General features: G+C 47.7%; 1 protein-coding gene across 1 annotated transcript in view; it reads right to left on the bottom strand.

Annotated features, from left to right (window-relative positions):
- C3QH17orf75 (chromosome 3q C17orf75 homolog) overlaps positions 1–27,838 on the bottom strand; it is a 717,668-nt gene that overhangs the window by 247,390 nt on the left and 442,440 nt on the right. Inside the window, exon 7 of the mRNA XM_069654978.1 lies at positions 2,059–2,123. Coding sequence (XP_069511079.1) covers positions 2,059–2,123 — 65 coding nt within the window. The remainder of the gene's footprint in view (positions 1–2,058; positions 2,124–27,838) is intronic.

Consider the following 27,838-nt stretch of genomic DNA (forward strand, 5'->3'; position numbering starts at 1 on the left):
GCAGTCCATGGATACTACGTTTATGTAATAAATAAAAAGTCCAGGTTGTGGTGACTGGTAAACTATAGCCACTGTGTTGCTAACTGCAGATCTGGCGGTAATAAGCGCACAAAAACTAAATTCTGACCCATTGAAGGTAACATTGAAAGTGGAGAATTATGGAACAGTTAACCAGAATGAATACAATGGGTTCTATAAATATAGTTGGCCTGGATTTTGTTAAGGCTTCTGAGAGTGATGGACCCCAGATTGTTGTTAAAGGCAAGAAGCTGGTTCATGGAACTAAGATAATGCTGACAGAATGCCATGGTAAGCACAGAGTTAGCTAAAAAGAGATACATGGCAGTGAATGAGCAGAGCAATAGCTAAAATGCTCTTCTCTTTAAAAGCGGACAATTAACTGCAGCAGGACACGCCGACTGCCATGACCAAGCCTAAGTCCGTTAAAGTCTACAGTCTCGCCAAGATGAGGTAAGAGCTAAGAACTACCACTAGATCATCTGGGAGATGTTGTCCCTGCAGTCGCAAGGTGAACGTCAAAACATGGTGAAAAAATTCACAATCTGTAAATGGTAAAAACAAGGGTTGATAAATGAATAAAGGGCACAAAGCATAAAAAACAGTTAATCAATGGGTCACATTAATAAAAGTCCTAGCAACAAGGCATACCATCATATATGGTAAAAGTGCACAGTTGTCTAAAAAGTGCAACGGCAACAACAATTTAAGTAGAGTGGCAAAACAGAAACAAAAGGGAGAAAACAAACGAACTGCATGGATGCAAGTAAGTGAAAGTGTGCAGAGTTAATGGAAAGAACAACGTCCCCCCGAATACAGAAGCACTGTTGGTCTTTTACTATTCTGGACTCCTACCAAGCCAGAACCATGTTAACAACAGAGAGGTCAGTGGCTGTTATTTCTGTATCTAATAGTGGTGTTCACAACCGTTCATCACACCATCAATCATCTTGAGCCGAATGCAGTGTTTTGGAATTACTAACATTGCTCTGGTAGTGGGTTCAGTCCTTTCTTCTCAATCATACTCATACAATTGCTTGGAAGGCCTTTGAATAACAAGCTCTACACAATAAACCGAGGTGAACTTTCAGGCTCATCATCCAATACCAATCAAGCTACATCATTGCCTCACTCCACAGTAAGTGTCTTAAATGTATGCTGATGTTACACAAATCTTATTGAGGCTGGAAGCCGCAACATCTCTACAACAAACAATGTTGCTTTCAGCAAGCGATTGGATGAAACCGGAATGAAATTCGATTGGTCTAAAAACAGAGGTTTTCATGTATGGTTCCAAAGGCAATATCTGGAACTCCTCCATAAGACCACCTGCATTGGGCACCCCATCTGTTCCGGTATACATGGTATGAAATGTCAGGATTTTAATCTAGAACAACCAACTGGAATCCCTCAAATAAATAAAGTAATACAATCTTGGTTAGCCCAGTGTGAACTCGAAAATGGATCCTTCACTGTTCATCCATAAGTCACCAGAACACTGTAGAACATGCTTCTATATCAGCCATGCTGGAATATAGGGCTTCAGTGCTTTAGAAGGTCTCTATTAAGTATTCAGAGCACACTCTTAACACTTCTGCTTAAGCTACATAACGGAGGCACTGATCAAGGACAACTATGCTCTCCCAGTGGGTTGCATTTAAAGCCTTTCTTGCGGCACACACATTTATTAATTTACCGGGTCACAAATGTCGAGCAGACAAAATTCACGTACTACTTAGCAGCCTGTGTTTTGTTCCACTAATGATCAACTTCTGTGTGTGTCCTACTTACGTATTCTGAAATGTCCCTCGGTCCCCCCTCCCCACAGGCCGCTGAAATCTGCAACTCAATGCTGCAAAACCTCAAGAACATCAAAACATTTTTTTCCGGAAATCCAGAGCCTTTTCCCAAGGAGTCCCTGATGATTAATTTACAACGACTTTTTTTGCTGTATGGAGCCCTTTAGGGAGCGTAAGCTTATAAATAGTTTTAACATGAACATTAATGTCATAACGTCATGTCAATGTTTACCTGTTTTACCTGTTAATGTCTGTTTTTGTTTGACTGTCTGATTCTTTCACTTCAACCGGAGTAGAACTCAATGCCTAAAAAACAAATTCATACATGGAATAGTGAAGATTGGTTTTGTATACATGTGGAATTAAAACAAACAACTTTAAAAAAAAGATTTCATGATAAAGTATTTATTGGGCAGTCAGGAGTGCAATCTATATCCCCAGTTTCTGAAGTGATTCTTGCAAAACAGTATTTCTTAACAGGATATGCAAACTTTAGCATCATTTGTCTAGTGCCACAAAACCAAAAAAGTTACCATACCAAAGCAGACAAAGTTGTACAGAATTAAGCAAAGCTCAAAATCAACATACTCCAAGGTGGGAACATCCATGTACATGCGAGTGTATGTCTCCAAGGATTTCTTTGGTTAAAAAAAAACAGATTGTGTGAATGTGCCACTAGTGAAAGGGGGTTGACTGCAATTCATTTACCTACTTCAATTATGAACTCAGTCATCTTGCGGATGAAGTTTAGAGCTTTCTCACACAGCAACACCACGAAAGCCATAAAACCATTTTTAAGGCAACAGTGAGAGTATATATATTCACTTTATAAAACGTGAGACTGTTAGGGATATGGTGACGGCAACCATAGCATCGGCTGATCGGCATATTGACGGAGCAGAAATATTTTGAGTGCCTTTTTTCACACACACTTTTAATGGTTAGGGCTGATCAGCGAACAATTCTGCAACATTTTTGAAATTGGTATTTCATCTTGATATTTAGCTTTCAATCAACAATGAGCGATTTGCAAGTCTAGTATCAGACAACTTATGTAGACTGTACTTGCGAATTTAATCCATTCCCATCTCGCTCAGCCAAGTCACTCTACCCATGTTTTCTAACTACTGTCACAGATGTGTGATGAATCCTGCTGAGTCATCACTGATACCCAGCCTAAAGTCTTCTCCCATGTGGCCAGGGGATGGCAGCCGCCACCTGATCCTGACCCTGGGTGTGGCATTCTGAGGGTGGATCACATGGGAGGAGATGGCTGTCAGGGGGAGGTGATTGCTCCGACACAGGAGACGTGATATTCTTCCCGTGACTGTGAAGAAGAAATCCAAATCCCAAAAGTTCTAATAACCTGCTGTCCTTAATCAGAACAGTTTAATTGTGAAGTCTTAAAACCTACTGCTGTCAAACATCTTAATCAGAACTTTATTCATCCTTCACATTTACCTAACCCCTTTAAAACTCCATCTAATGTTAATGACAATTGTTGTGTAGACAAAAATGTGCATCAACAGAACTTAACACTATGGTAATCCTTAGGACTTCAAATCCCAGAAAGGTTTAAGTACTGGGACGAAGAGGAGGGGTAGGGAGTCAATGAAGATCAACAGCAATGCCAATAGTAGCGTGCAGTCTAGTTGTTGTCCATTCATTCAACTGCATGGGACATTTAAATCAGGGAAACACCTGTGGACAGTGAACGAGAAGGAGAAGGAGAAGCCAGATCGGGCAGTAGAGTACGCTATGCAGCAGCAGAGAGAGGCAGATGCATGGGAGTGCATCAGACTGAAGGAGAGAGGTGCTCCTGGACTGCCATTTGTCACCCCAATATTACGGAGTGGCGGGTGACCCAACTGAGGTTAACAGGCTCCAGAAAAGGCCAGCAAAGATATTGTAAAACACAGACAAGTTGTCCATGATGCTGCCAAGCTAGAAAGCAGCAACCGTATTGGCGAGGGAACCACAAAGGCAGCAGAGGACCCGACAGAAGATCTGACAATCTGTGGACGTCATACCCAAAGCAAAACTTGGCCACTACAGCGAACCACGAGTCGGAGATGCCAGGAGAAATGGGTGAGTTGGCCCTTTGATAGTGGTGACCGTGGGGTGTTCCGACAGGTATTTGGACAATTAAATGAACGTTTTGAATACTGACCAAATAGTTACAGAAAAAACAAGAGGGAAAATATGGTGCAATTCTCCTGATAAGAGATGCAAGTTGGGGGAAACCTGGAACCATCATTGCCATAAGCCAAAAGACATTAGAGAAAACAAGAGGGCAAACACAGGGCATTTCTCCTGATGAGAGATGTCAGTTGGGGAAAACCTGGAACCCGCATTGCCATAAGCCAAAAGACATTGTAAGAGAAACAGAGGGACAGAAGTTGTACAATTCTCCTGACATCAGATGTCAGTTGGGTGAAACCTGGAACAAGCATTGCCAAAAGCCAAAAGATATTTTAAGAGAAACAAAGAGGCAGAAGTTGTACAATTTTCCTGACGGGAGTTGTCGGTTGGGGGTAACATGGAACAAGCATTGCCAAGCGACATTGTAAAAGAGGTTGAACGAAGGAGCTTGAGCAAACCCTCATATGGGGAATGTCAGTATGGGGGAAATAGGTGCAAGGGCTAACTGAAGTCAACAAGGTTGTGCCGCTGAAGAGGTGCAATTGTGAGAACATTTAAAAGAAATGTGAATGTTGCAGACAGGTCTGATAAGAACATCAGGTAGTGAAACCTTTTTGGAGGAGATGCCTGGCGGGAGACTACACAAGGGGATCTGTGTGAGCCAAAAGGAGGCTATTCTTGGCACAGGAGTATACCATGAAATATAATGATGTGTTGAAAAGATTCTGTTCTATTAAGTCTTGGTTGAAATTGGATATTGCAGTACAGGAGTTCTTGGCAGGGGAGTACACCAGGAAATCCAAGGTTTTGTTGAAAAATAAATGTGTTATATCAAGCCTTTGTTAAAACTGAAAATCTTTGCTCTGGCCATCCTAAAAACTATAAAGGACTGCCTTTCAATGCATTGAAACCCATATTGTATAAGGAATATTTGCCTTGCCATCTTAAGGAAAATACCAAGGAAACAGATATCCTCATTACCCTTAATGGAACTTTTGTGAAACAGAGTATTTCAAATGCATTTTTCTGAAACCATTCAGGGGAAGGGAAACTAAATCCTGGGGAGACAGGTGGTTTTGTTGAAACTGTATATATATGTTCGCACAACTTGAAGTGACAATAGAAATGATACTGTACCTTTTGATTTGCTATGTTAGTGTAAGGGCTAGAGGCATTTTGGACTCAAGGTCAACTTATTTTAGTTTTGTTTTCATAGTAAGTAGGGACATTCTCTTTTGGTTAGTGCAAGATAGGCTTTTTTTCTAAACCCATTTTATTTCAATAAAAATGGTGAATATTGAGAACACTTCAACTTTGTGTCTACCTCTCATTGCTGACCCCCTCAGAGGTGTCCAAAAGAACATTCCAACTCCCAAAGAAGATTCAAGTGTTTTTATTGATTTCTTGGTTAGGGGATAGGGCAGGCCCTCACTCTATTGTCTAGATACAGCGGTTTCCACCCTAACCCAATCATCCCTATTCCCCGGGTTGCCATATGGAGACTATTGATCCCCTACTATCTAGTCTTTAGATAACAGTTAATGGGCACACAACAGCAATTACCTTCTATCTCTAAGTTCCTTTTGAAACTTTCTTTTTTTTTTTACACCTTTATTTAAAACTTCGGTTGACATGTCACACTGCGCCATAGACGAGCACTTAAACATTCACAAATAAGCACAACATTTTGTAACCGTCCATCAGCAACGATATGGTTCCTTACACATTGAGCATTACCATGAACACCCCCATTTGCCATTTCCCGTGATGTTTCCTCCTCAATCTGCCATGGTACGTGAGAGGTAGTCACGGAATGGCCCCAAAATGTCCTTTGGTCTACGTATAGGCACAACTGTTGCAATATATCCCTCCTCGCTCTCATTAGCAAATGTCAATTCCCCAAGTCATTCCTTACCTGTGGGTGCTGCTTTGGATTTCCATTATTTCAGTATGCATTTCTTAGCTAATAAATTATCTGTGCACTTATACGGAGACCTTCTCTATGTCACCTAAGAGGTATTTGGGGGTAGAGAGTGCAGGGGCTATCTGTACCTTATCGTGCAGGATATCTGCCACTTCCCGCCAAAATCTTGCTATCAATGGGCAAAAACATGAGAATGGCGTCTGCTCGCTCCCTCCCTCCCACACTTCAGGCATGCATCACTGACATTTGGCGTAAACCTAGAAATGCGCTTGTGTATGTAATATAACTGATTCAAAATCTTAAATTGTATCAGTGTAAACCTGACATTTAATGAGACATCCCGTGTAAATATACACCATCTGCCCCCTTGCTCATCGTGTATCTCAGTGGCCAGGTCCCTCTCCCATTTCTGGCGTGCCTTGGTTACTAATGGCTATGTAGCCTGGCTTAATCTTTGAGACCAGCCTCCTGGCATCCCGACTCAACACTACCGCCTCAATACATTCCTGGATTTCCGGCTCCACTGGAAAGGATGGCCCTATGCGTCGGACCGCCATTCGCATCCTAAAGTATTGTAATGTGTTGATGGGGTTATTACCTAATTTTGCCACTAATTCCTTGAGTGTCACAAACATCCCTTCCGGAAATGAGTGCTGCAAAACCATCTGCCGCTCAGTGTCCCAAGACTTCTGGGGAAATTCCACAGGGGTACTGCTGCACTAAATGGAGCCACTACACCCAATCTCAAAAATAACCAAGACCATGCATTCACTGTCGTGCAGCCCGGGTCGTATGTGCAGGAATCAAAAATGATTGATCTCAAATCCGCAACTATATAATACAAATCGAAGTCTGCTGCCGCTAGACCACCCTTCTCATAGGATTCCGCTAGACCCTCCCAAGTAATTCGGGCAACCCCAGCTCCCCAGACCAATTCGATAGCTAAGGACTGAAACTTTGGTAAAAATGATCAGCTAGGCCAGATCCGAATAGTACTAAAATAATACAGTAATTTAGGGACCACCACCATCTTCAATAAGGATAGCCTCCCATACTGTGAGATAGGTAATGTGGCCCATAACTGCAATTCAACAAGTAGGAAATTTAGATACATCTCATGGTTTTCCTCATATAGTGAACGATGTGAGTGGGACACCAAAACGTCCAGATATTTAAACCTAAACCCCATCAAGTCTATCGGCTGTGGCGCATCGTCTGTAAGTGGAAATAGCTCCGATTTTGTCGTATTAGTATTATAGCCGGAGTAATGCGTAAATATACGGACTTCCTCCATTACCATGCCTAGATTTCGCTCTGGGTCTTAAACATACAACAGTGTGTTATCAGCGTATAATTCCTCTGTGTCCATGCCGTCTCAACTGCGCTAATTGCTCTATTGTTAAGGCAAACAGCAAGATGGACAGTGGGCACCCCTGTCGTGTCCCACGTTCCAGTCGAAACTCCTGTTATAACGTGCCATTAGTGGGATCCCTAGCAGTTGGATTAGCATACAATAGCCGCACGCAGCTTATAAAATAACCCCCAAAACGCAAATGCCGCAGTACTCCAAACAAACATTTCCAAGACACTGAATCAAAAGCTTATTTAGCATCTAGGGAGGCCGTGACCGCCCTGGCCTTCAGGTTTATTTGCAATATAAAACAGAAAAGTCATTGTAAATTGAGCGCAGTGGATCGGTCTGGAATAAATACAGACTGGTCTGGATGTACCAGTAGAGGCATGTATGCAACAATCGGGTGGCCAGGATCTCTACAAACAATTTGGCGTCTGCATTAATCAACGACAGTGGCCTAAACGAGACCATTTCGTGTGGTAGTCTACCCGTTTTCAGCAATACTGAGATGATAGCCTCGGAGAGGGTCAGTGGCAATTGGCCAGACTCAGGATTCCTCCCACAACCTCAGAAGTCTCAGTGCCAGTACTGGCCTGAGCTCCTTATATAGTTCGATTTGGAACCCATCAAATCCCAGGGCTTTTCCAGATGCCAGGGATGCTATTGTGTCTGCTATTTCTTCCAACATAACTGGTTGATCAAGGGTTGTCCGTGCTTCTTCCGTCAACCCCGGGAGGGCTATTTCCCCCAATGTATCGTCCTACTTCCTCATTGGAACGCGTATCAGCATTCGCGTGTTTGGGCTGTGTTATATTCACGAAACTCCCCGTTTATGCCTTCAGTTGAAGTTAACGTGTCACCAGCCTGCCCCTCGATTCCGGCTATCTATTGTGACCCTCTTTCGCCTCGTATGACCCCTGTCAGGAAGCGCCCCGGCCTATCCAACTCGCTGTACCAGCACTCCTACGCTGGCCTTGCCATGCATTGGACTTCCTTATCTGCCAACTCCCGAAACTTCAACAAGTTCCCTTTTATAAGCCCCAGTAGTGCCCTATCACTGGATATGCCATAATTATTTTCAAGCTGTAATTCTACCACCCTTAATTCTCAGAGGACCTCCCGCAATACCCCAGTTGTCGTTGACATTTCCCCCCGTAGCCATACTTTGAACGCCTCCCGCACTGTTGCATATTGAGACACCAATCCTTTGTTCCTTTCAAAGAAACCTTCGACCTTCTCCTGTGAAGATAATTGCAACCCAGTATCTGATAAGACCATAGGAGACATCCGCCACAAGGACAGAGGCACAGCGGCGAGTCTCATTCATTGATCACTCCACGGGCGAGTGATCAGAGAGCGTCCTCGGGTGGATCTTACAATTCCTCACCCTCGGTACCCATTCTGCTGACACCAACCAGTAGTCAATCCTGGACTGCATGTCATGTACCGACGAATAATATGTATACTCGGCTCTACCCCTTGATTTGATTTCTTCAAACATCCACTAGCCCCACCTGGGACATAAATTGTTGGATGAGCGTAGGAAAAAGGTGTCAGTAGCAATGCTTCAAGAAACCCACCTCACGGAAGAAACCACGGCCAAATTATCCGATAGATGGGGAGGTATAGGGAAAGGGGCGCCATACTCCAAATTCGCCAGAGGAGTGTTTACGTGGGTGGGCCCGACTGTGCCCTTCCACCTACTGGGCTATGAAGCCGATAAAGAGGGCAGATACCTAATATTATGGGGTACCATTGAATCCATGCCAATCTGCCTGGTGAACTCATACTTTCCGCAACACGGAATACCCTCACACCTCGCAACGCTCAGTGCCAAAATGATTCCCCGGAGAGAGAGTGCTTTCATATGGGGTGGCGACTTCAACTCCATCAGGAACGGTGTTGTGGACAGATCAGACCCCCTCGTCTCTCAAATAGCCCTGCATCCAACGCGCTAAACACTGCAATAGAACAGCTCGACCTAGTGGAAATCTGGAGGGAACAACACCGCACCGAGAGGTGCTACTCCTATTATTCTGCCCCGCACAAGGTCCACACGAGAATAGATCGTGAGCTGGCTCAACAAGTGGACGACACACTCTATCTAGGCAGAACCATATCCGATCACTCACCGCTGATCATGCAATGGGCCCCTAGAGTACCCAGACTGCCTATCCCGCTATGGAGAATGCCACCCGCAGCACTCACAGACCACGCATTTAGGGAGGAACTTGGCACCAAACTTGAGGACATTACAATACCTAGACATTAACACAGGCTCAGTGTCCAGCTGGAGCATACTATGGGAGGCCATGAAGGTTGTAACAAGAGGTGAAGTTATATCAGGTGCCGGTGGTATCCGTAAGCACCTGAGACTGGAAATGGAGGAACTGGAGAACAAGATCACCCACCTGGAATCTGAAATCAACATCATGCCGGACGCCGAAATAGAACTGAAGGGCACCCGGGAGGAGTGCCTTTTGGCCTGGAACAGACTGTCCAAATTTGACTACACAACCTACATAGCCAGAGCTCACAAAGAAGCGGATAAGCCTGGTAGAATGTTGGCCTGGCTATGTAAGCGCGAGTTCCCAAGACACCTCCCAACTGAAATAACCGATGAAAGGGGGATAACTCACCGGACGCAGCGAGACATTAACTCAGCTTTTGCGGCCTTCTACTCCAGATTGTACGCCCATGACACCAAAATACCAGTGGACGACATAAAGGCCACATTGGCCGAGATTGAGCTCCCAAGACTGACGGAGGCCCAAAGTGAGTTACTGGACGCGGAAATCACTACAGAGGACGTGACGGACGCGATTAAATCACTGACCACCTGCAAAACCCCCGGGTGCGATGGGCTACCGCCTGAATTTTACAAAGCGTACGAAGCGACCCTTGCTCCGACACTCCACAAGGTGTATATGGAGGCGTACGAAAACGGAAACTTACCCAACTCCATGAAAGAGACAATTATCATCCCTATACTCAAACTCAACAAACCCGCCAACAACTGTGAATCATACCGCCCAATCGCCATGCTAAACTATGACTGCAAGATCCTGACCACAATCCTGGATAAAAGGCTGGCGAGGGTGATTGGAAACCTGATTCATGAGGACCAGAATGGTTTTGTGCCAGGACACAACACCACCGCGAACCTGAGGAGGCTCCAACACATCATGGCAGAGACCTATGATCGGGACGAGGACCTAGCAGTACTCTCCTTGGATACCATAAAAGCCTTCGATTCCATCAACTGGGAGTGGCTGATCGAAGCGCTAAAAGAATTCGGCTTTGGCGAGAACTTTGTAAAGTGGGTCGAGGTATTGTATAACACGCCGACAGCGAGAGTGAAGACTGGTAAGACGTTGTCCGAAGCCTGGCCGATACAGCGGGGCACGCGGCAAGGATGCCCGCTATCCCCAATGTTATACATACTGGGCTGGAGCCAGTGGCTGCCTACTTCAGGACACAACACTTCGACGCGGGCATTGGACTGGGCAGTGATCACGCCATAATATCTATGTATGCGGACGACGTCCTCCTGTACCTAAATAACCCCCAGCTCAATGCACAAGTCGCGTTGGACATCCTCGACAACTATGCCCGATACTCTGGAATAACATTTAGCAAACTAAAGTCGTGTGCGTTCCCACTGGCCAGACTCAGGGGTCTGGATAAGCCCGACCTCCCAGATGTCGGGATACAATGGCAACCAGAACAGTTTAAATACCTGGGAATCGAGGTGTGTCATACCCCAGCGCTCACGCACGAACAGAACACGGAAAAAGCAGTAAGAGCCCTCCGCAAATCCATGAACTTCTGGTCGAAGTTACCACTGGCAGTACTGGGTAGAGCGGCAATAGTCAAGATGATAGTTCTCCCCCGTTTCTTATACCACTTCACGAATGTATGCTTCTACATCAGACCTCCCTTCTTCAAAAAACTAGACTCTCTAATCAAGGACTTCATATGGGGGTCGTCCAGACACAAGATCTCCCTGCCCACACTCACGCTCCCGTACAAAGAAGGTGGGATAAAACTACCAAATCTGCAAAGGTACTGCCTAGCCGCGCAGCTCAGCCACACAACGAAATGGCTCTCTGACGACCTGTCAGCAGAAGTAGGGCTCCTGCGACATCCGACTCCCAAGCTGTTCCCTAAAGAAATGCTTTGGAACCCGACGAAACAAACTTCTGGAGTCCCCATGATTGTTACTCTGGGCAGGCAGATATGGGCCAGAATTGGCTTCCTTCGACAACTGAAACACCCCTACAATCCCAATACTCCCATCCTGGCGGATGTGTGCAAAACTCAGGCAGACTTAGCGACAGCTAGGAAATGGGAGAGAGCCGGAATCTATACATGGGGAGATCTGTTTGAAGACGGCACGTTCAGAGAACTCGAATGGCTACAAGCCAATGAAGCCATCCCGAACACCCAGTTCCTGTGGTACCACCGCCTCAAGCGGACAGCAAAGGCACAGTGGCCTGTCTGGCCAGAAGAACCCCCACCGGACCCCCTCCTCCAGGAGATTTATGATTTAGCAGACGGTTAGAAACCGGTCTCCCGCTTGTACACCAAACTAAATGACAGACCCAACCTGAAAAGCATGTCCCTGAGACAAAAATGGGAATCCGAATTAGGGACCACGCTAACTGACAGTGAATGGGAGCGAATACTACTATACCCCAAAGAGGTGTCGAGGAACATTAGATTTAAACAAGTTCAATTGAACGTGCTATACAGGACATACATGACCCCACTAAGAGTTGCTACCTTCAACAAACATGCACCGCCGAACTGCCCCTGGTGCGGAAATGACAAAGCGGACATGATCCATATGTTTTGGACCTGCACCAAAACAGCGAATTTTTGGTCCATGGTGGAACGTACCTGCACCGAAGCGGGACTCACGAGATATGAGTGGAACCCAAAGGAATGCCTACTGGGAGCCCATCCCAGACTTAGCAAATACAAACACCTGGTCAAACTAATGGACCTAGCCTGCATCCTCGCAAAAAGGTCCATAGCAATGGCATGGAAATCCCCAAGGGGCCCAAGGCACGGACGCTGGCTTAAGGACCTGGAAAAGTGGACGGAGGCAGAGACCAGGGCCTGGCAGGATGGAATCCGCTCAAACGATGATGACTCCAACGACACCCTAGACTCATGGAAGGCCCTGGTGTGCGACATCCAATTTGCCTCCGACCACAAACCCCCCTGAGCTTTCACCCCTACTAGAGACTTGCTTGTGACTTACCCCCAAGAATGGTCAACCTGATAACCCAGCCCCCATGATCTTGGGTGTGCCGCACACCAGCCCCTCTCCCCCCGCTACAATTACGAACAATATATTGAGCTACGAAGACTGTGGTAGTTAATTAGTTAATTTGACTTAGTTTGTTTGTTGTGTTACCGTTTGATGGTTGTGTTGTATTTATATAAATGCCAATAAAATACTTTTTAAAAAAAATAAATTGTTGGATGAGGCGCGCAGCACCAGACAGTCCTCGATGTGTAATTCTCGAAAGGTCCTGCGCGCAGCCCAGAACGGTATAAAAATCCCCTCTCCAGATAATTGGGACATGGGCCTCTCTCATAATGATCCTAGAGATACCAGCATAAAATGTAGGGGCATCAACATTTGAGCCATATGTATTGATCATCCTGGCCACCCTCTGTCCCCTAGGCACAGGTACCTGCTCACCCAGCCACCCTCCTGCACTGCCTCCTGTTCACCCCTTGCACTGGGGACTGTATCTGTACCCACACAGCCCTCCTTTTTTGTCTGCACTTATCAGACTCACCCAGTCTGCTGCCGTAAACACAACACTTGTCACTTGTTGGCTGCACTACCTCTGTTTGTTGCCTCTATTATCTATTTATTTTTATTTATTTATATTTATTATTAATCTTTTCTCCTGCGTTCCGCACTTTCCACTTTCCCCCTTCCATGCACTTTTCCTCTCCCTTGTACTTGCGCATTCTAAATGTCAGTGGGCCTAGTAAGATTGTTGTTTTTGTTCCAACCTTCTCCCCTCCCTTGCCTGGTCGTGCTCTGAAACACTTGTGTACGAGCGCAATACAAATAAAATATCAATCAATAAATAAATCAAAAACCTACTCTTGTACCAGATAGTTTCCCCCAAGCTATCACATAACATCTCTGAGGATCTATACAGCTTTTAACCATTTGGAAACACACTGATCAGTGTATTAGTGTGAGTACACCCCTCGCCTGCGAGGAGTACTCTGTGTAGTAGCGGTGCTGGCCCCACTTAGGTGCAAACCCTTTGATCAATGGTCCCAGCATGTGAGTTTCCTGAAGCTTCACAATCTTGGGCCGATGACGGTCTAAATAGGCCAGGACCCTCTGTGCCTTAACAGGGTTGGGACCATGGACATTACACAATATCAATGTTATTGACTCTCCCATTGGATTCTATATAAAACATAAATGAGGAACTTTGTGTCACTCAAACCCGAATGGGTCATTGCAGTGTTATATTCATCTGGTAACAGGTCTGCCATCTTTTCAAACATAACAACCCCTCCCACCCGATCCCACACCCCATCTCCCCAGCCAGGGATAGTCCCACCAACCTCCTGAACCTCCCTCATCATCATCTGCCCCAACTTGATGATGTTCCCCATGGCAATAGTGGACATCTCCTGGGGTGCGTTGCGAGCTGCAGCATTACTTGTAAGGTGTAAGGCGGCTGTTTGCCCTGGCAAAACACTCCATCTTCTTTGTGAACCAACATCCAAATTTTCCTATTATTCGATCATACATTGCAACAGTATTGCCAGTAAATTTTTGCTCCAAATGTTTGTTGTTGTTATTTTATTTTGTATTATGTTGTTCCATTGTACAGCGCCTTGGTGTAAAGCGCTCTATAACTAAACAAATCAATCAATCAATCAATCTCTGGTGCAACTACTGCTTCCCAATCAGGACTTCTGTCATTACACCGCTCTCTCTGCAGTAATGGAATGGATGCTTCGATATAGGCAGTAGCATGAGCTGGGGTCTCCAGAAACGCTGCGCTGCATTCGCAATCTAGCAGGGAACATAAGAGCATATGGTATTTGTCGGGCTTGCAGTAGTCGTTTGACTGGGTCATAGGATCTTCGATGTGCTTGAACCCCAGCTGCAAATTCCGGATAAATGTGGATGCTGGCAGCTTTGTATCGGAGCATGCACCGTGCCCTTGACAATTTTAAGATCTGATCTCTGTCTCTATAACCAAGCAATTTCGCTATGATGGTGCGTGGTGGAGCCCCCGGCTTCGGAACGGGTGCCAAGGTGCAAAGGGCTTGCTCTATCAAGAACTATGCTGAAAACCTGTCAACTCCAAATAGCTGCCTTAGGAGATCGACAAATGGCTCCATGGGCCCCTTGACCGCATTCTCAGGCACTCCCACTATTCGCAAATTATTGTGACGAGATTGCGATTCAAGGTCATCACATTTGCCCGAACTGCAGTCAGCTCAGCCCTCCGCCCATTAATGGCGCGGCCATGCTGTCCCACATTGTCCTCCACCATGACTATCCTTGGCTCCGCTTCAGTGATACGGTTACTGTAATTTTCCAGTTTGGACTTCAGGGAGCTGATAGTAGCCACAATATCGTCCAGTTTGAAGTTTACTGACATGAAGCAGGTTCGCAATGCTGCCAGTAACTGATCATCCCTGGAGCTCTTACTCGGGGCACCATGGCCGCCGTCGCCCTCAGTCTCATCCGTCCTGGCGGGCGTCACGGGGGTGCTTGTGTGTGTGTCCATGGGCCCTTTCTTTTTCCCTGCCCCTTTCGTCATCATGTAACTACAATCACTGGTTCCTTCACTCGGGTTGCACTCCCAAACGCGTGTCAATCCCGATTGTACACACTCCAGCTCACAGACCCAGTCCGCTTCTTCTGGCCAATTTATGGAGTCAGATTGCCACCAATGTCCAGGTCGCTCTGCCAAGTGTAAGTATCTGGCCCCTCAATCAAGTGTACCGTGGATGGAGCCCCCTGCCCACTTTTCCAGATGTGTGCTGCATCTGGCGATCCGTTCCTCCACCGTAAGAGCCACATCCGGTATGCCAGCCAGGACTGGCACAAGAGCAGCCACTTGTGTCAAGCCCCCTCACAGGTGCGGTGACCAGGGGAATCAGCAGGAGCTCTAGTACAATTCAGCACCAAGGGCCAGATGGGGACAGGCACCGGGACCACTCTCTCCTGCAGTTAATGTCCACAGGTCAGGTTACAGGTGCAATATGAGCAATGTGGTGGTGATAGTACTGCTGGCAATAGGCCATGGTTCACCAAGGTAGAGCACTGGGTACAATACTGAGTCTCAGCTGGACAAGAACAAACTAGACTCCAACCTCCAGCCAGCTCTGCTCATTTGCGGTGTTAGAGACTGGACCCCGGGCCTCGTGCTACTACTCAGAAGGCCAGTACATCTGATAGCGCTGGTAGCACTCGCCATTTGCCCTCCAGCCTCATTGTAGTGAGCTCTCCACAGGTCGCTGCTCCCTCCAGCAGTTCACTGCGGCCGGGGCAGCACTCAATGTCGGTGATCACACCAGCGAGTAGGTCGTCGGATGCCTCTTCAGATCAGCCACCTGTTCCTCGGGTATGGAGGCTGGCTTTCCTTCGTGTTCACCGTCGTGTGGTGTACTCTGTTAGCCAGGATGTTTGTTGAAAACTGATTCTGACAGGGCTGGAGCAACAGACTTAAGTCGCCATCTTGCCGTTGCTCAACAGCACCCCCCATCCCTTTGGGACTTTCTAAATAAGCCCTACACTATAGATGTTGTTAAAAACTAAAAGGGATTAGGGAATGTGCCTTTCATGCACTTTGCCAACTTCGTCTCCTTCCTCTCACACCCGGATGTTCCTCTCCTCATCCTCTGACTGCTACTATACTATCACTACTCTCCTGGGTACAACTCCAACCACTTACTCTCCTTCTCCCTATGTCCTCCTCCTCTCTCCCTCTGTGGTCTCACTATCCTTCTTATACCTGCCTCCACACTTCAATGGTACTACTCGCACTTCCACACTACTACTCGCTCTTACACACTACTACTACTACCACTACCCTCCTTTCACTTTCACACTCCTACAATTACATGCACCCTCACATCACAGGACAAGTTGCTCTCATCAACCACTACCTCACCTTCGATCCAATTTGCCTCCACAGTCCAGTTCACCGTCCTTCCTCCTGCTGGTTTCTTGGTTTCCCCTCCTCTGACCTTACCCGTACAACCCACACCTTCCTGTTCCCTCTATTATCTTCCCCTCATTCTCCCATTGGATTACTGGTGCTAATCAAACTGATCCCATCTTCCACGACAGGTATGTGGAACAATCACTGAAATGTACAAATAGTGGGTTAAGCCCCACCCCTTTTCACAAATAGCGGGCTACGCCCTGCCCCTTATCGCTGTGTGGGGCTGCCACACTGCAACCATGGTGATCCATGGTGCAGTGTGTCCCAGTTCGTGTTAGGGGCTGCTGTGCAGCAATCTACAAGGTAATTGGAAATTTGTTACGCAAACGCTGCCCCCTGTCACGTCTCTGATGGAATAAGTCTGGCACAGCTGTGCAGCTACAGTGTGCACCAGTACTAGGGGGACAGTGCGGGACATGTCAGGCAGCCGAGAAGGCTTTCTATTTCTTCATCCGCTGGCTCTCTCACTTCTTGCCAGTTTGGGGGCTCATATGATTATAAGCAGATTGCGCAGGGTGCTGATGAGTTGTATTGCCGCAGGTGGTCTCTCGATAGTGCTGCTGCATCAGTTTCTAACAAAGAAGGAGGAAACTTGTCCAGCATTTTCCTCAAGTTGGTACTGCACATATATAAACAGGCACTTGGGAAGGAGACAGGAATGAGGCCCTTTCCCTCTTAGCCAGTGAACCTTTGCTTTTGTCCTTCTCCCTGTTGCACCTGTGAGTACCTCAAGCTTCCTAATTACTGTACTGTCTCACCACATTGTGCTACCCATCTATAATGCATTCACACCTGCTCACTTCTCCCTATGCTTTCTCCAATCATGCTACAACGTCCTCCTTTTCTATCCCCATTATAAAGCCCACAACTCAAAACTCCCACTACTCCATCTTTGTTCCAACTCATTCCAACAAATAAAGTCAATCAGCTAAACATCTTCCCTAACACCAATCCACCTCGATTCCTCAGACTCAACTTCTCTACTCTTCCTTACCTCATCAACTGAACATGCACTCTGGAATGCTCAATCTGTATGCAACAAATCTTCCCTTACCACTGACTACTTTCACTCCAGCTCTCCTCCCCTAGACCTTCTTGCTCTCACTGGAAATTGGATTTCTCCACCTGGAACGGTAGAGGCATCTGACACCTACTCTCTTCCTGCCTCAATGCCTCACAAATCTCCAATGTCACGTTTTCTCCTACCTCTTTTCCATTCATCATCTCTACTATTGCTCTGCCTCACTCGGTCCTCATAATCTCCATCTATCGCCCTCCTGGTCCCACTGAGCCATTCTGTGATGATCTTGGGCAACTCCTTGATTCTCTTTCCACTAAACATCACCTCATTCCCTGAGGTGACTTTAACCTTCCCTCTCCAACCACTTCTCATAAATCCCAACTACAGTCTTTTCTTAGTAACCACGCCCTCCAATCTATCTATAACCTACCTACCCACAGAAGAGCTAACTCTTTGGATCTCATATTCATCTCCACCTCTCTCTCAGTCACTAATGCTTCGGTTACAACATCCACATCTGAACATCCAATTGTTTCTACCACCATCTCCTTTCCACCATCTGAACTTTCCTCACCACTTGCTTCACCTATTACTAAAAGGAAATATAAACCTTCTGCCATTCCCCCTTTCTCTCTGACCTACAGTTGTCACTCTCCTCCTTCACCCAATCCCAACACCGCCTTATCCTGCTTCCAATCCCTACTATATGACTCATTCCCCTCTAACTTCCCACTGCTTACTTTCCCCCCTAAATCTCAGCATCCTCAACCATGGCTAACGCCATTTATATGCCATCTCTGCCCAAATGTGCATTGGCTGCTGTGCAAATGGAGACATACCCACTTGCATGAGGACCTGCAACTTCACCTCTCTGCCCTGAACTCTCTCAAGTCCACTGTTGATAGAGTGAAAAGGGAATTCTACCTAACCATCATTGACTCACACTCTAACCATCCTTTTCGGCTACAGAGCACCCTAAACTCAATCCTCACTCCTCCCAAGTCTAGGACTATCAACTCCAGGGAGAGAGAGAGGGAGGAAAGGGAAGGAATATGTTAGAAGAACAAGTTACTTTCTTACCTGGTAACGTTCTTTCGATGGGATGGTCCGACGACGTATTCCATATCTATGACAGGTAATCACCACAGCTGTGCTGCTTCGGAAACTTTTTTCGGCGTCTGCGTCCTGCGTCGATGATGTCGATGCGCCGTCGTCGAGGACCTCCTCCGACGTCCGCCGATGTGATAAGTAGGACGCACGACGCCCGTAGCCTCAGTTGTAGTTTTCTCCCCCAGAACCTGTGACATTAGTCGACTGCCAGTCAGACACAAAGCCTTGCGGAACGTAAGCTGCAATCGCACAAGAAATTCTGCAGCGGGGAAGGCTGGGAGGGAGCGATATGGAATACGTCGTCAGACCATCCCATCGAAAGAACGTTACCAGGTAAGAAAGTAACTTGTTCTTCGAGGGGATTGGGTCCTCCGACGTATTCCATATCTATGACAGACTCCCAAAGCAGTACCAGAGCAAGGAGGAGGGAAAGAATTTAGAATCAAAATTTAGAATTGCCAATCAAATAGCAGAGCAAAGGACAGCCTTGCCAAAGGCCAGATCCTGTCCTCGGATGGAATCGAGGGAATAGTGACGTACACATGTATGTACAGAAGCCCAGGTGGCTGCATCACAGATATTGCGAATAGGAACCCCCCTCTGCAGGGCAGTAGATGCAGCCATACCCCTGGTAGAATGGTCCCGCAAGCCAGCCGGCGGGTCCTTAACCGCCAAGCGGTAACACTCCGAGATGGCCAAAATAATCCAGCGAGACAAAGTCTGTTTCGTCACAGCCTGTCCCAAACGCTTTCCAGCGTAACCAATAAAGAGTTGATCGTCCACTCTGACCGGGGACATGCGTGAAACATAAAAGCTTAAAGCTCTCCTAGGATCAAGCCTATGGAGCCTCTCCTCTTCCTTACCAGGATGCGGAGGAGGATAGAATGCCGGAAGAACAACCTTCTGGGCCAAATGAAATTCCGAAACCACCTTCGGAAGAAAAGAAGGACGAACTCTAAGGACAACCCTGTCCTTGTGAAATACAGTGAAGGGTGGCTTAACTGAAAGTGCCTGTAACTCACTCACTCTGCGAGCAGAAGTAACCGCAACCAAAAACACAGTTTTCAGAGTAAACAGCCTCAAAGTACAAGAATGCAAAGGCTCAAACGGAGCACCCATAAGAAACTTAAGAACAAGGTTTAAATCCCAACCGGGCACCAGGAAAGGTGACGGAGGGAACACATTAGTGAGTCCTTTCAGAAACTGTGAAATTAAAGGGATTTTAAAGTAGGAACACTCTTCAGACGAGCACTTAAAGATGGACAGCGCCGCCAGGTAACCTTTAATGGTACCCACTTGCAAGCCTGTGTGGGCCAAAGAAAGTAAAACGGACAGAACCATGGGGATGTCACATGCAAACGGATCCACATTCTGAACCAGTCCCAGAACATACGCCAACGGTACAGAGACTTTGTTGCTGGCCGTCGGGCCGAGAGCAACACCTCCATCACGTCTTCAGGGAGGTCCCAATCCTTATACCTCAACCTTTCAGAAGCCAAGCGTGATCCACTTGAGGGATCCCCCAAAGGGCGAAGATCTCCAGGAGAATCTCCTGAGCCAACTCCCACTCGTGAGAGATCGTGCTCTGCCTGCTCAGAGCGTCCGCCGTCACATTTTCGTCTCCGGCCAGATGAACTGCCGAGATCGAAACTTCCTGCTGGATGGCCCAGAACTCGAGCTGCATCGCCTCCCTGCACAGAGGAAGTGACCCTGCCCCCCCCTTTTTGTTGAGGTAGTGCATGACCACTATGTTGTCCGTCAGGATCAGGACATTCTTTCCTCGCACAGTCGGCAGAAAAGCCTTCAGGGCTAGCCTGACGGCCCTCAGCTCCAACAGATTGATATGGAGTCTGGACTCCGACGGAGACCAACGACCGCTGACTGTCAGCTCGTTGGCATGTGCTCCCCATCCTGTGAGGGATGCATCCGTCACGATCGTCACCTCCAGCCAGGGAAGCCAAAATGGAGCCCCCTTCATCAAGTTGCCTTCGACGGCCCACCACAGAAGGTCCCAGGCGACCGAGGGTGGCACCTGAACCGGGTCCGACATCCTGCCGGAGGACTGCGACCATTGCATCTTGAGTGCCCACTGCAAAGATCTCATCCGCAGGCGAGCCTCTGGCACCAGAAGAATGCAGGATGCCATGAGGCCGAGCAACCTCAAGAACTCGAACGCTGGGAGCGTCTGGGCGTGCTGAAACTTGTGCACCATCTGCTGAATGTGAAGAGCCCTCACCTGGGGAGGAAAACACTGCTCCAGGGAAGTGTCGAGCACTGCTCCGATGTACTGGATCCGCTGTGTTGGCGTCAAATGGGACTTCTTTAAATTGAGGGAGAAGCCCAGCCTGTGAAGGGAGTGGCAGGTGATGGACAGATGATCCAGGACTTGCTCGGGAGAGCTCCCCCTGATCAACCAATCGTCCAGGTAGGGATAGACGTGAATCCCCCTTGCCTGAGATGCGCTGCCACCACCACCATGAGCGTGGTGAAAACCCTCGGGGCGGAGGTCAATCCGAACGGCAGGACCCGAAACTTTAAGTGCGAGTCGCCAACTGCGAACCTCAGGTACTTCTTGTGCTTGGGATGGATCGGCACATGGAAGTAAGCATCCTTGAGGTCGAGAGACACCAACCAGTCCTGAAGCTGAAGGGCCTGGAGGACTTGAGAGAGAATAACCATCTTGAACTTGTCCTTCCTGAGGAGTTTGTTCAAACCGCGCAAGTCCATGATGGGTCTCAATCCCCCGTCTTTCTTGGAAATCAAAAAATAAGGGGAATACCATCCCTTGTTCCTCTCCGCTACAGGCACCAGTTCTATGGCGCCTTTCTCCAGCAGGGCTTGAATTTCCTGCGCAAGGAGCGGATCCGGACTCTACAAAGAGAGGTTCCCTGGTGGATTGTTGTGAGGCCTCTGCCGAAAGGGAAGACAGTAGCCGTGGGTTATGATCTCCAGAACCCACACTTCTGAAGTAATGGCACGCCACTCTACAAGATGCTGCGCCAGCCTTCCCCCAAACCGGCAAACCATGGGACATGGCCTCATGACTTAGAGGTAGCGGCTGCGGCGTTACCTGAGGGCAAAGCGGCAACTGCCCGAGCGGCCTTGGCACCACGGGTACCCTGTCGTCCACCTCTGGTACCCCTGCGTTGGCCTCTTTGACTGCTAGCTCCTCTCGCTTTACAGAAGGACGAGTAATAGCGAAAGGAACCACCCCTCCATTGCTGTCCCCTAGGACGAAAAGGTGGAGGTTGGCGAACTGCAGCGCCCAACGACTTCGCTGCAGCTTTGGAGGTCTGCAACCTCTCAAGGCTCTCGTCAGCCTTGCTGCCAAAAAGGTGTTCACCGTCAAAGGGCATGTTGAGGAGCCGGGACTGCACATCAGGAGCAAACCCCGACTTCCGCAACCACGCAAACCTGCGTATCACGGTGCTCACCGCCATAGACCTGCTGACGCATTCAGCCATGTCCAAACCCGACTGAACGGACTCACACATTGCATCCTTACCATCCTGGACCATAGCAAGGAAACCATCCCGTTCGTCCCCTTCGGGAATATGTTCAGCCGCTAACGCAACACAGTTCCACAGAGTGTGTGTGAAACGAGACAAGGCACAAATGGAGTTGGCCGCCTGAAGCGCCATACCACCAGAAGAAAACACTTTCTTCGCCCAGCCATCAAAACGTTTGTCGTCCCTATCAGGAGGGATGGTAGGCTACGACGCCTGCTTTGCCGGGGCCGTGGCCGCCTGCACCACCAAACTCTCCGGAGTGGAGTGCCTTGTCAAGTAGCAGGGGTCGCTACTGGCTGGACGGTTTTTTCGCGACAAGGACCTGCCCACCGCTGGGAGACTCTCTGGAGCAGTCCAAGCCGCCACCACTCTTCTCTGTAGAGCCATATGAAACGGCAGTACCGGGTCAGTTGGGAGACCAACATCAAGGATGTCCGTGAGATCATCCTGCACAAACTCCCCTGGGGGAGCAGACCATCCCAAGTACTCGGAAACCCTAGCCTTAAGGCGCCGGTACGAGGAATCGGCATGAGAGCCAGGCTCAGGCCTACAAAACTCCACCTCCGGAGAGGTGTCCAGTCCACTGGCATCATGCAGTGACTGCCTCAAATCATCAAACTGACTATGGCCCGAGACCATTTCATCTGGAACCTGACTAGGAACCAGGCCATCAGAATCCTCATCCACCTCCGAAATATATTCCAGGTGGCGAAAAGAAGGCACCCGAGAGTGCTTGCACTTAACCAGAGCCTTCCTAGGGGGTTCCCCCGTGCCACGGGGTACCTCCGACACCCTGGCCTCGAAAGACATCGAGGGCGTCGAGTGAATCGGCACCGGCGTCGAGAGAACAGGTATCGGCGCCGAGAGGATCGCCGTTGACGTCGAGTAAATCGGCGTCAACGTCAGATGCAGCGCCGCCAGCATCGACGGCGTCGACACAGTCCTCGAAGCCGGAGCTCCGAGCGTGTCCTTCGACGTCTTCCTCAGAGCCGGAGCCTCGAGAAAGCCTGTCGAAGCCCTCGACGACTCAGACGTCGATGTCTTCCTCGAAGACATCACAGGTGCACACAGTCTCAAACGCGTCGAGGACCGGGACCTGGAACGGGTACGTCGATAACGAGTCCCCTTGTCCGAACGGGACCTCTCCCGTAACTCGTGCCGACCACTTCTGCGAGCGGTGTCTCTCGACCTCTCATGGCCGACCCCACTCAGGGGCGCGGACGGATTAGTACCCTGCGACTCGAGAATCGGCAGCATTTTCTTCCCGAAGGAAGCCCATTCCTCCGGCGTCGCACGGCTGGTGGGGTAAGCGACGTGCCGGGCAGAGTCCTCAGAAGAGGACCTGGAAGACGACCGCTGTCGGCGCTTCCGAGAATGCCTCGAAGAGGCTGAGGAGTGGCGAGACCGACTCCTAGAAGGAGACCCACGAGACTTCCGACGATGACGCGGTGGGTCACCTCTCGAATCATCCGTCGAAAGTCCCGCAGACTTCGACTTCCGGGGCTTGGACACCCGACCTACCGACAAATTCTTCTTACGTTCACGTAAGGCTTTGGACGTGAGCGACTGGCAGTCGATACAGTCATCCGTGTCGTGTGCCTCCCCGAGGCACCAGAGGCAGGCGTTGTGCGAGTCTGTCACCGACATCTTGGACCCACACTCCCCGCACTTCTTGAAGCCCGGACGCGGGGTCGAAGACGAAGTAGAAGAAATCTTCACAGGAAGGATTTTCTCACAAAAACGAACAGGTTCGAAGAACCGAACTCCAAAGAGTCGAGGCGTTAACCGAGATTCGCAAAGCAACACGTTCGCGGAAAAAACGGAACTGAGGCTACGGGCGTCGTGCGTCCTACTTATCACATCGGATGACGTCGGAGGAGGTCCTCGACGACGGCGCATCGACGTCATCGACGCAGGACGCAGAAAAAAGTTTCCGAAGCAGCACAGCTGTGGTGATTACCTGTCATAGATATGGAATATGTAGGAGGACCCAATCCCCTCGAATATGTAAATCTCGCCCAGTGGGGGCACCCGTATGGTCAATATGAGACCAGGAAAATCAGACTTGCCGATAAGGGATTGAGGGGACTGGTTTAAGTCCTGGTTTGTGTTCAAGGGAGGAGCCCTGTATACTGGTTCAGTGACTATTCACAAGGTTATAGATTAAGGAGGAGGAAGTCGAGTAAGAATCACTGAAAAAAGAAAAGAGCAAGGCAAGTGGTAAAGGGAATGTGGCAAGGTAAAAGGAATGCAGCAAAGTGAACCACGGGGGGTGGGGGCCTTTAGGGTTGCTGACAATTGGCTGGGGGGGTCACTGTGTCACGGGTGGTGAGGGGTAATGAGTGAAGACCCGATACGTAAAAATAATCGTCCGGTTTGTGACTGGAAAGGTGGTCATGGGTGAGGCCCAATTTGCGGTACTAAGAGGATGAGAACTATAGTACATTAAACAGTGAAGATAATTCATGTCTGACAACGGTCCTTAGAATTTCCAAGTGCCTTACACAAATAGGGTAAAAGTGGGTCGGGGGGGCAGGGTAGAACATATAGGCTACTATACAATGCGAATGATGAGGGAGGTGGGTCATGCAATTATATAGCGGAGGTGAGTGGATGAGAGGGGAAGGGAAGAGGAGTGTAGGAATGGTGGAACTGGGCATTTAAGGTATAAGGGAAGGGGAAGTGGGATGGAGGTGATATGAGGATGGGGAGAGGGGGTTGGCATCAGAAGGGGGGCAATACAACAATACGAGGAGGATAGGAGAAGAGGAGAGTGCAAGCAGGGAGGGTGGGGTAGGGTGGGCAGGGGAGGGGAGAAGCAGGGGGCATGGAGTAGAGGCTGCAGATGGCACACCTAATTTTGATTTTTGGCTGGACGGGTGAAAACACGTGAGGCAACTGGCCATAACTAAAATCAATTTTTGGCTAGACAGGTGAAACACAAACAGCAACTAGGTACATCCAAATGCGACTTTTGGCTGGACAAGGTGAAAACACATGCAGCAAATGGGCACAACTAGAATCGATTTTGGCTGGACAAGGTGATAAAACAGGACCTGGGTACATCCAAATGTGACTCCCATACCATCCCACACACTACCTGTCACACACATGCCCATTCCCCCACTGAAGCATCCCATCTTACACCATCCCACACACTACCTTGAAGTGACAAACCACAAATCCGAAGAATGTTGATTCTAAAACAGTGTAAAACGTTTTTTTGATGGTACTAAGGTATGTGTGAAACAGAATTAAGTTTTTTTTAAAATTTGCAAGAATATCATTAGAAATAATGAAACCAATCTATGACACTAAGTTATGTCCATGTTGTCTAAGAATAAAAGGATGGCACATTTTAATGCAAACTGCGTGCATTAGTTTTTTTTGCCAGGATTCAAATGGACATGTTCAACCATCTTACCAATTTCTTAGACATCCACAACCTTAATGACCCCCTACAAGTAGGTTTCCTCTCCTGTCACTCCACAGAAACTACTCATGAATGTGTCACACTTCATCGCCTCTGCTAAGCACTTACACCTATTCTCTATCCTAATTCTCTGTGACCGGTCTGCTGCCTTCGAGACTGTCATTCATCCTGATCTCCTTAATATTCCCTTTCTTCTTGGGATTTGCGATCAAACCCTTGCCTGGGTTGAAACCTATCTTGCACCTCGCCAATTCTCTTTCTTCTGGAGCAACAACACTTCTCAACTCACTCCCTAACTGTTGGTGTTCCACAAGGCTCTGTCTTGGGTCCGCTCCCCTTTACACCGCTACTCTTGGGGCACTAATCTCCTCCTTTGGGATCTCTTACCAACACTTTGAGTACGACACCCACATCATCTTTTTCTGAACTCCCTATCAACATTTCCAACTGTCTCTCTGCCATTAAATATTGTATGGTTTTGTAAACACTGATGTTAAACTCTACCAAAATAGAGGTGCTCTTCTTCCCCGACAATAGCTCTGTCTCTCATCTGTTCCTTGGCCTATCCAGTTCCCACCCGACACTCTCCCCTACTCTTCTTCAGCAAAAAACCTTGGCGTCATCAATGACCCTTCTCTACTTTCATCTCCAAAACTGCAACAGCAACTCACTGCAACCTCCTAAATATTAGGAGTATCAGGCACTGCCAAACATCTCTTAACCACTCTTGTCTTCTCTAAACTGGACTACCGAGCCAACATCCTCTTTGGTCGCACCAACTATGCTTTCTGGCCTCTCGACAAGATAACTAACTTCGCAACCAGGACTTTCTTTGAACTTCCTTGCTTTACACCTACTTCCTCGCACTGTTACCAGACCAGTAAATGTCTCATCCTGGTTCACTTCACAAATCTATCCACAGTAAGGCACCACTGTATCCATCCTCTTCTATCCAACTCTACAAACCTACCCTTGTGGCTCCTCACCCTCCCTGTGCTTCATCTTGTTTCCGCTCTTTCTCTCTTCTTGCTCCACTTGCATGGAATTCTCTTCCCCTGCACATCCAAGAAACAGTCCACATGAATCTGCTCAAAGCCAAACTAAAAACCTACCTCAATGCCTCTGAGTTACCCTCTTAACCTACCTCTCATCTGCCTACCTAATATTTTTCGCTCACCTCTAACCGGCCTCTGTCCCTCACTTACTCTCCCGCCACTCCAGCACTTCACCCATCATGGTCACATCCCAAGCACAGCTGGCCGTACCACCTACCTGCACTTAAGAATTTCCAATGTTGGTTGTCCTTAATCTATGTATGTCCACTTATGTATTGTTCCCGGTGACTGTTCCTTTTACTCTCCTCCACAACCTGCATAGTAAGTCTCTCAAACTCAAACGATTGTAAGAAGCTCACTGCATTTCATCAACTCTTATTTCTCATCTATTGTATGTTCTTTTATGATCAAACGAGCATTTTTCATCCTGTAAATAAAGCTAAGTAGCTCCCATCTTTAAACATGTCCAAGAGGACAAAACATTGAAAGACAGTTTCAGATCCCTGGGAGGTTGGTTAAATAAAGAAGCAGCTTTCCTGAAAATAGACGGGTGGCAGTGCTAACCATTTTAAACAGAGGAACTTCAAGCTGGCACTGATCATAACTTCTAAGGTCTCTTCCTTAACATGGGACAGATAAACTGGAGAATGGAGATACAATGATGTATACATGATGCACGTTATCTTAAACATGATAAATCTATCTACGGAAAGCCAACAGAGAAGCCTTAATACATTGGTTAACGTGGTCATTCTTCCCCAGCAAAATAAATAAATGTAAAAGCTTTGAAAGAAGATGCGATGGAATAAGCAGAACATGCTGAACGTGAGTTTTAAGGGTAAGATAAGATTTAAAAGTAAAACTAAGATTTTGAGAAAGCAAAGAGGTAATCTACAGTTATAAAGTAATGCAAGTTCAGTTGTAAAAGTGTTCAGTTTAGGAAAAAGGTTTCCATTCATGACTAGTTCCTTTAAAGGCAGTTTCCCATAAGATGAACATGCTTAACAGAGGTTATTTGCAGGCCGAGCAGCATCTTGCTTGCATGAAGACCCCCAAGTTTGGAAAAAGATCATTCAGTGCTCCCTTTTAAAGAATAAATAACATTGGAGACAGGATCTACCTGAAGAGTCATGGGCAACAGTGATTGTCTACCTTGAATGCATGGTCATTTTTTTTAATTTTATTTGTTTATTTATAACAACACACAGGAGAGCATATACATTAACATTTGTTTGCG

This window comes from Ambystoma mexicanum, chromosome 3q (genome assembly GCF_040938575.1).
Source record: "Ambystoma mexicanum isolate Mex_15411 chromosome 3q, UKY_AmexF1_1, whole genome shotgun sequence".
NCBI classification, from domain to species: Eukaryota; Metazoa; Chordata; class Amphibia; order Caudata; family Ambystomatidae; genus Ambystoma; species Ambystoma mexicanum.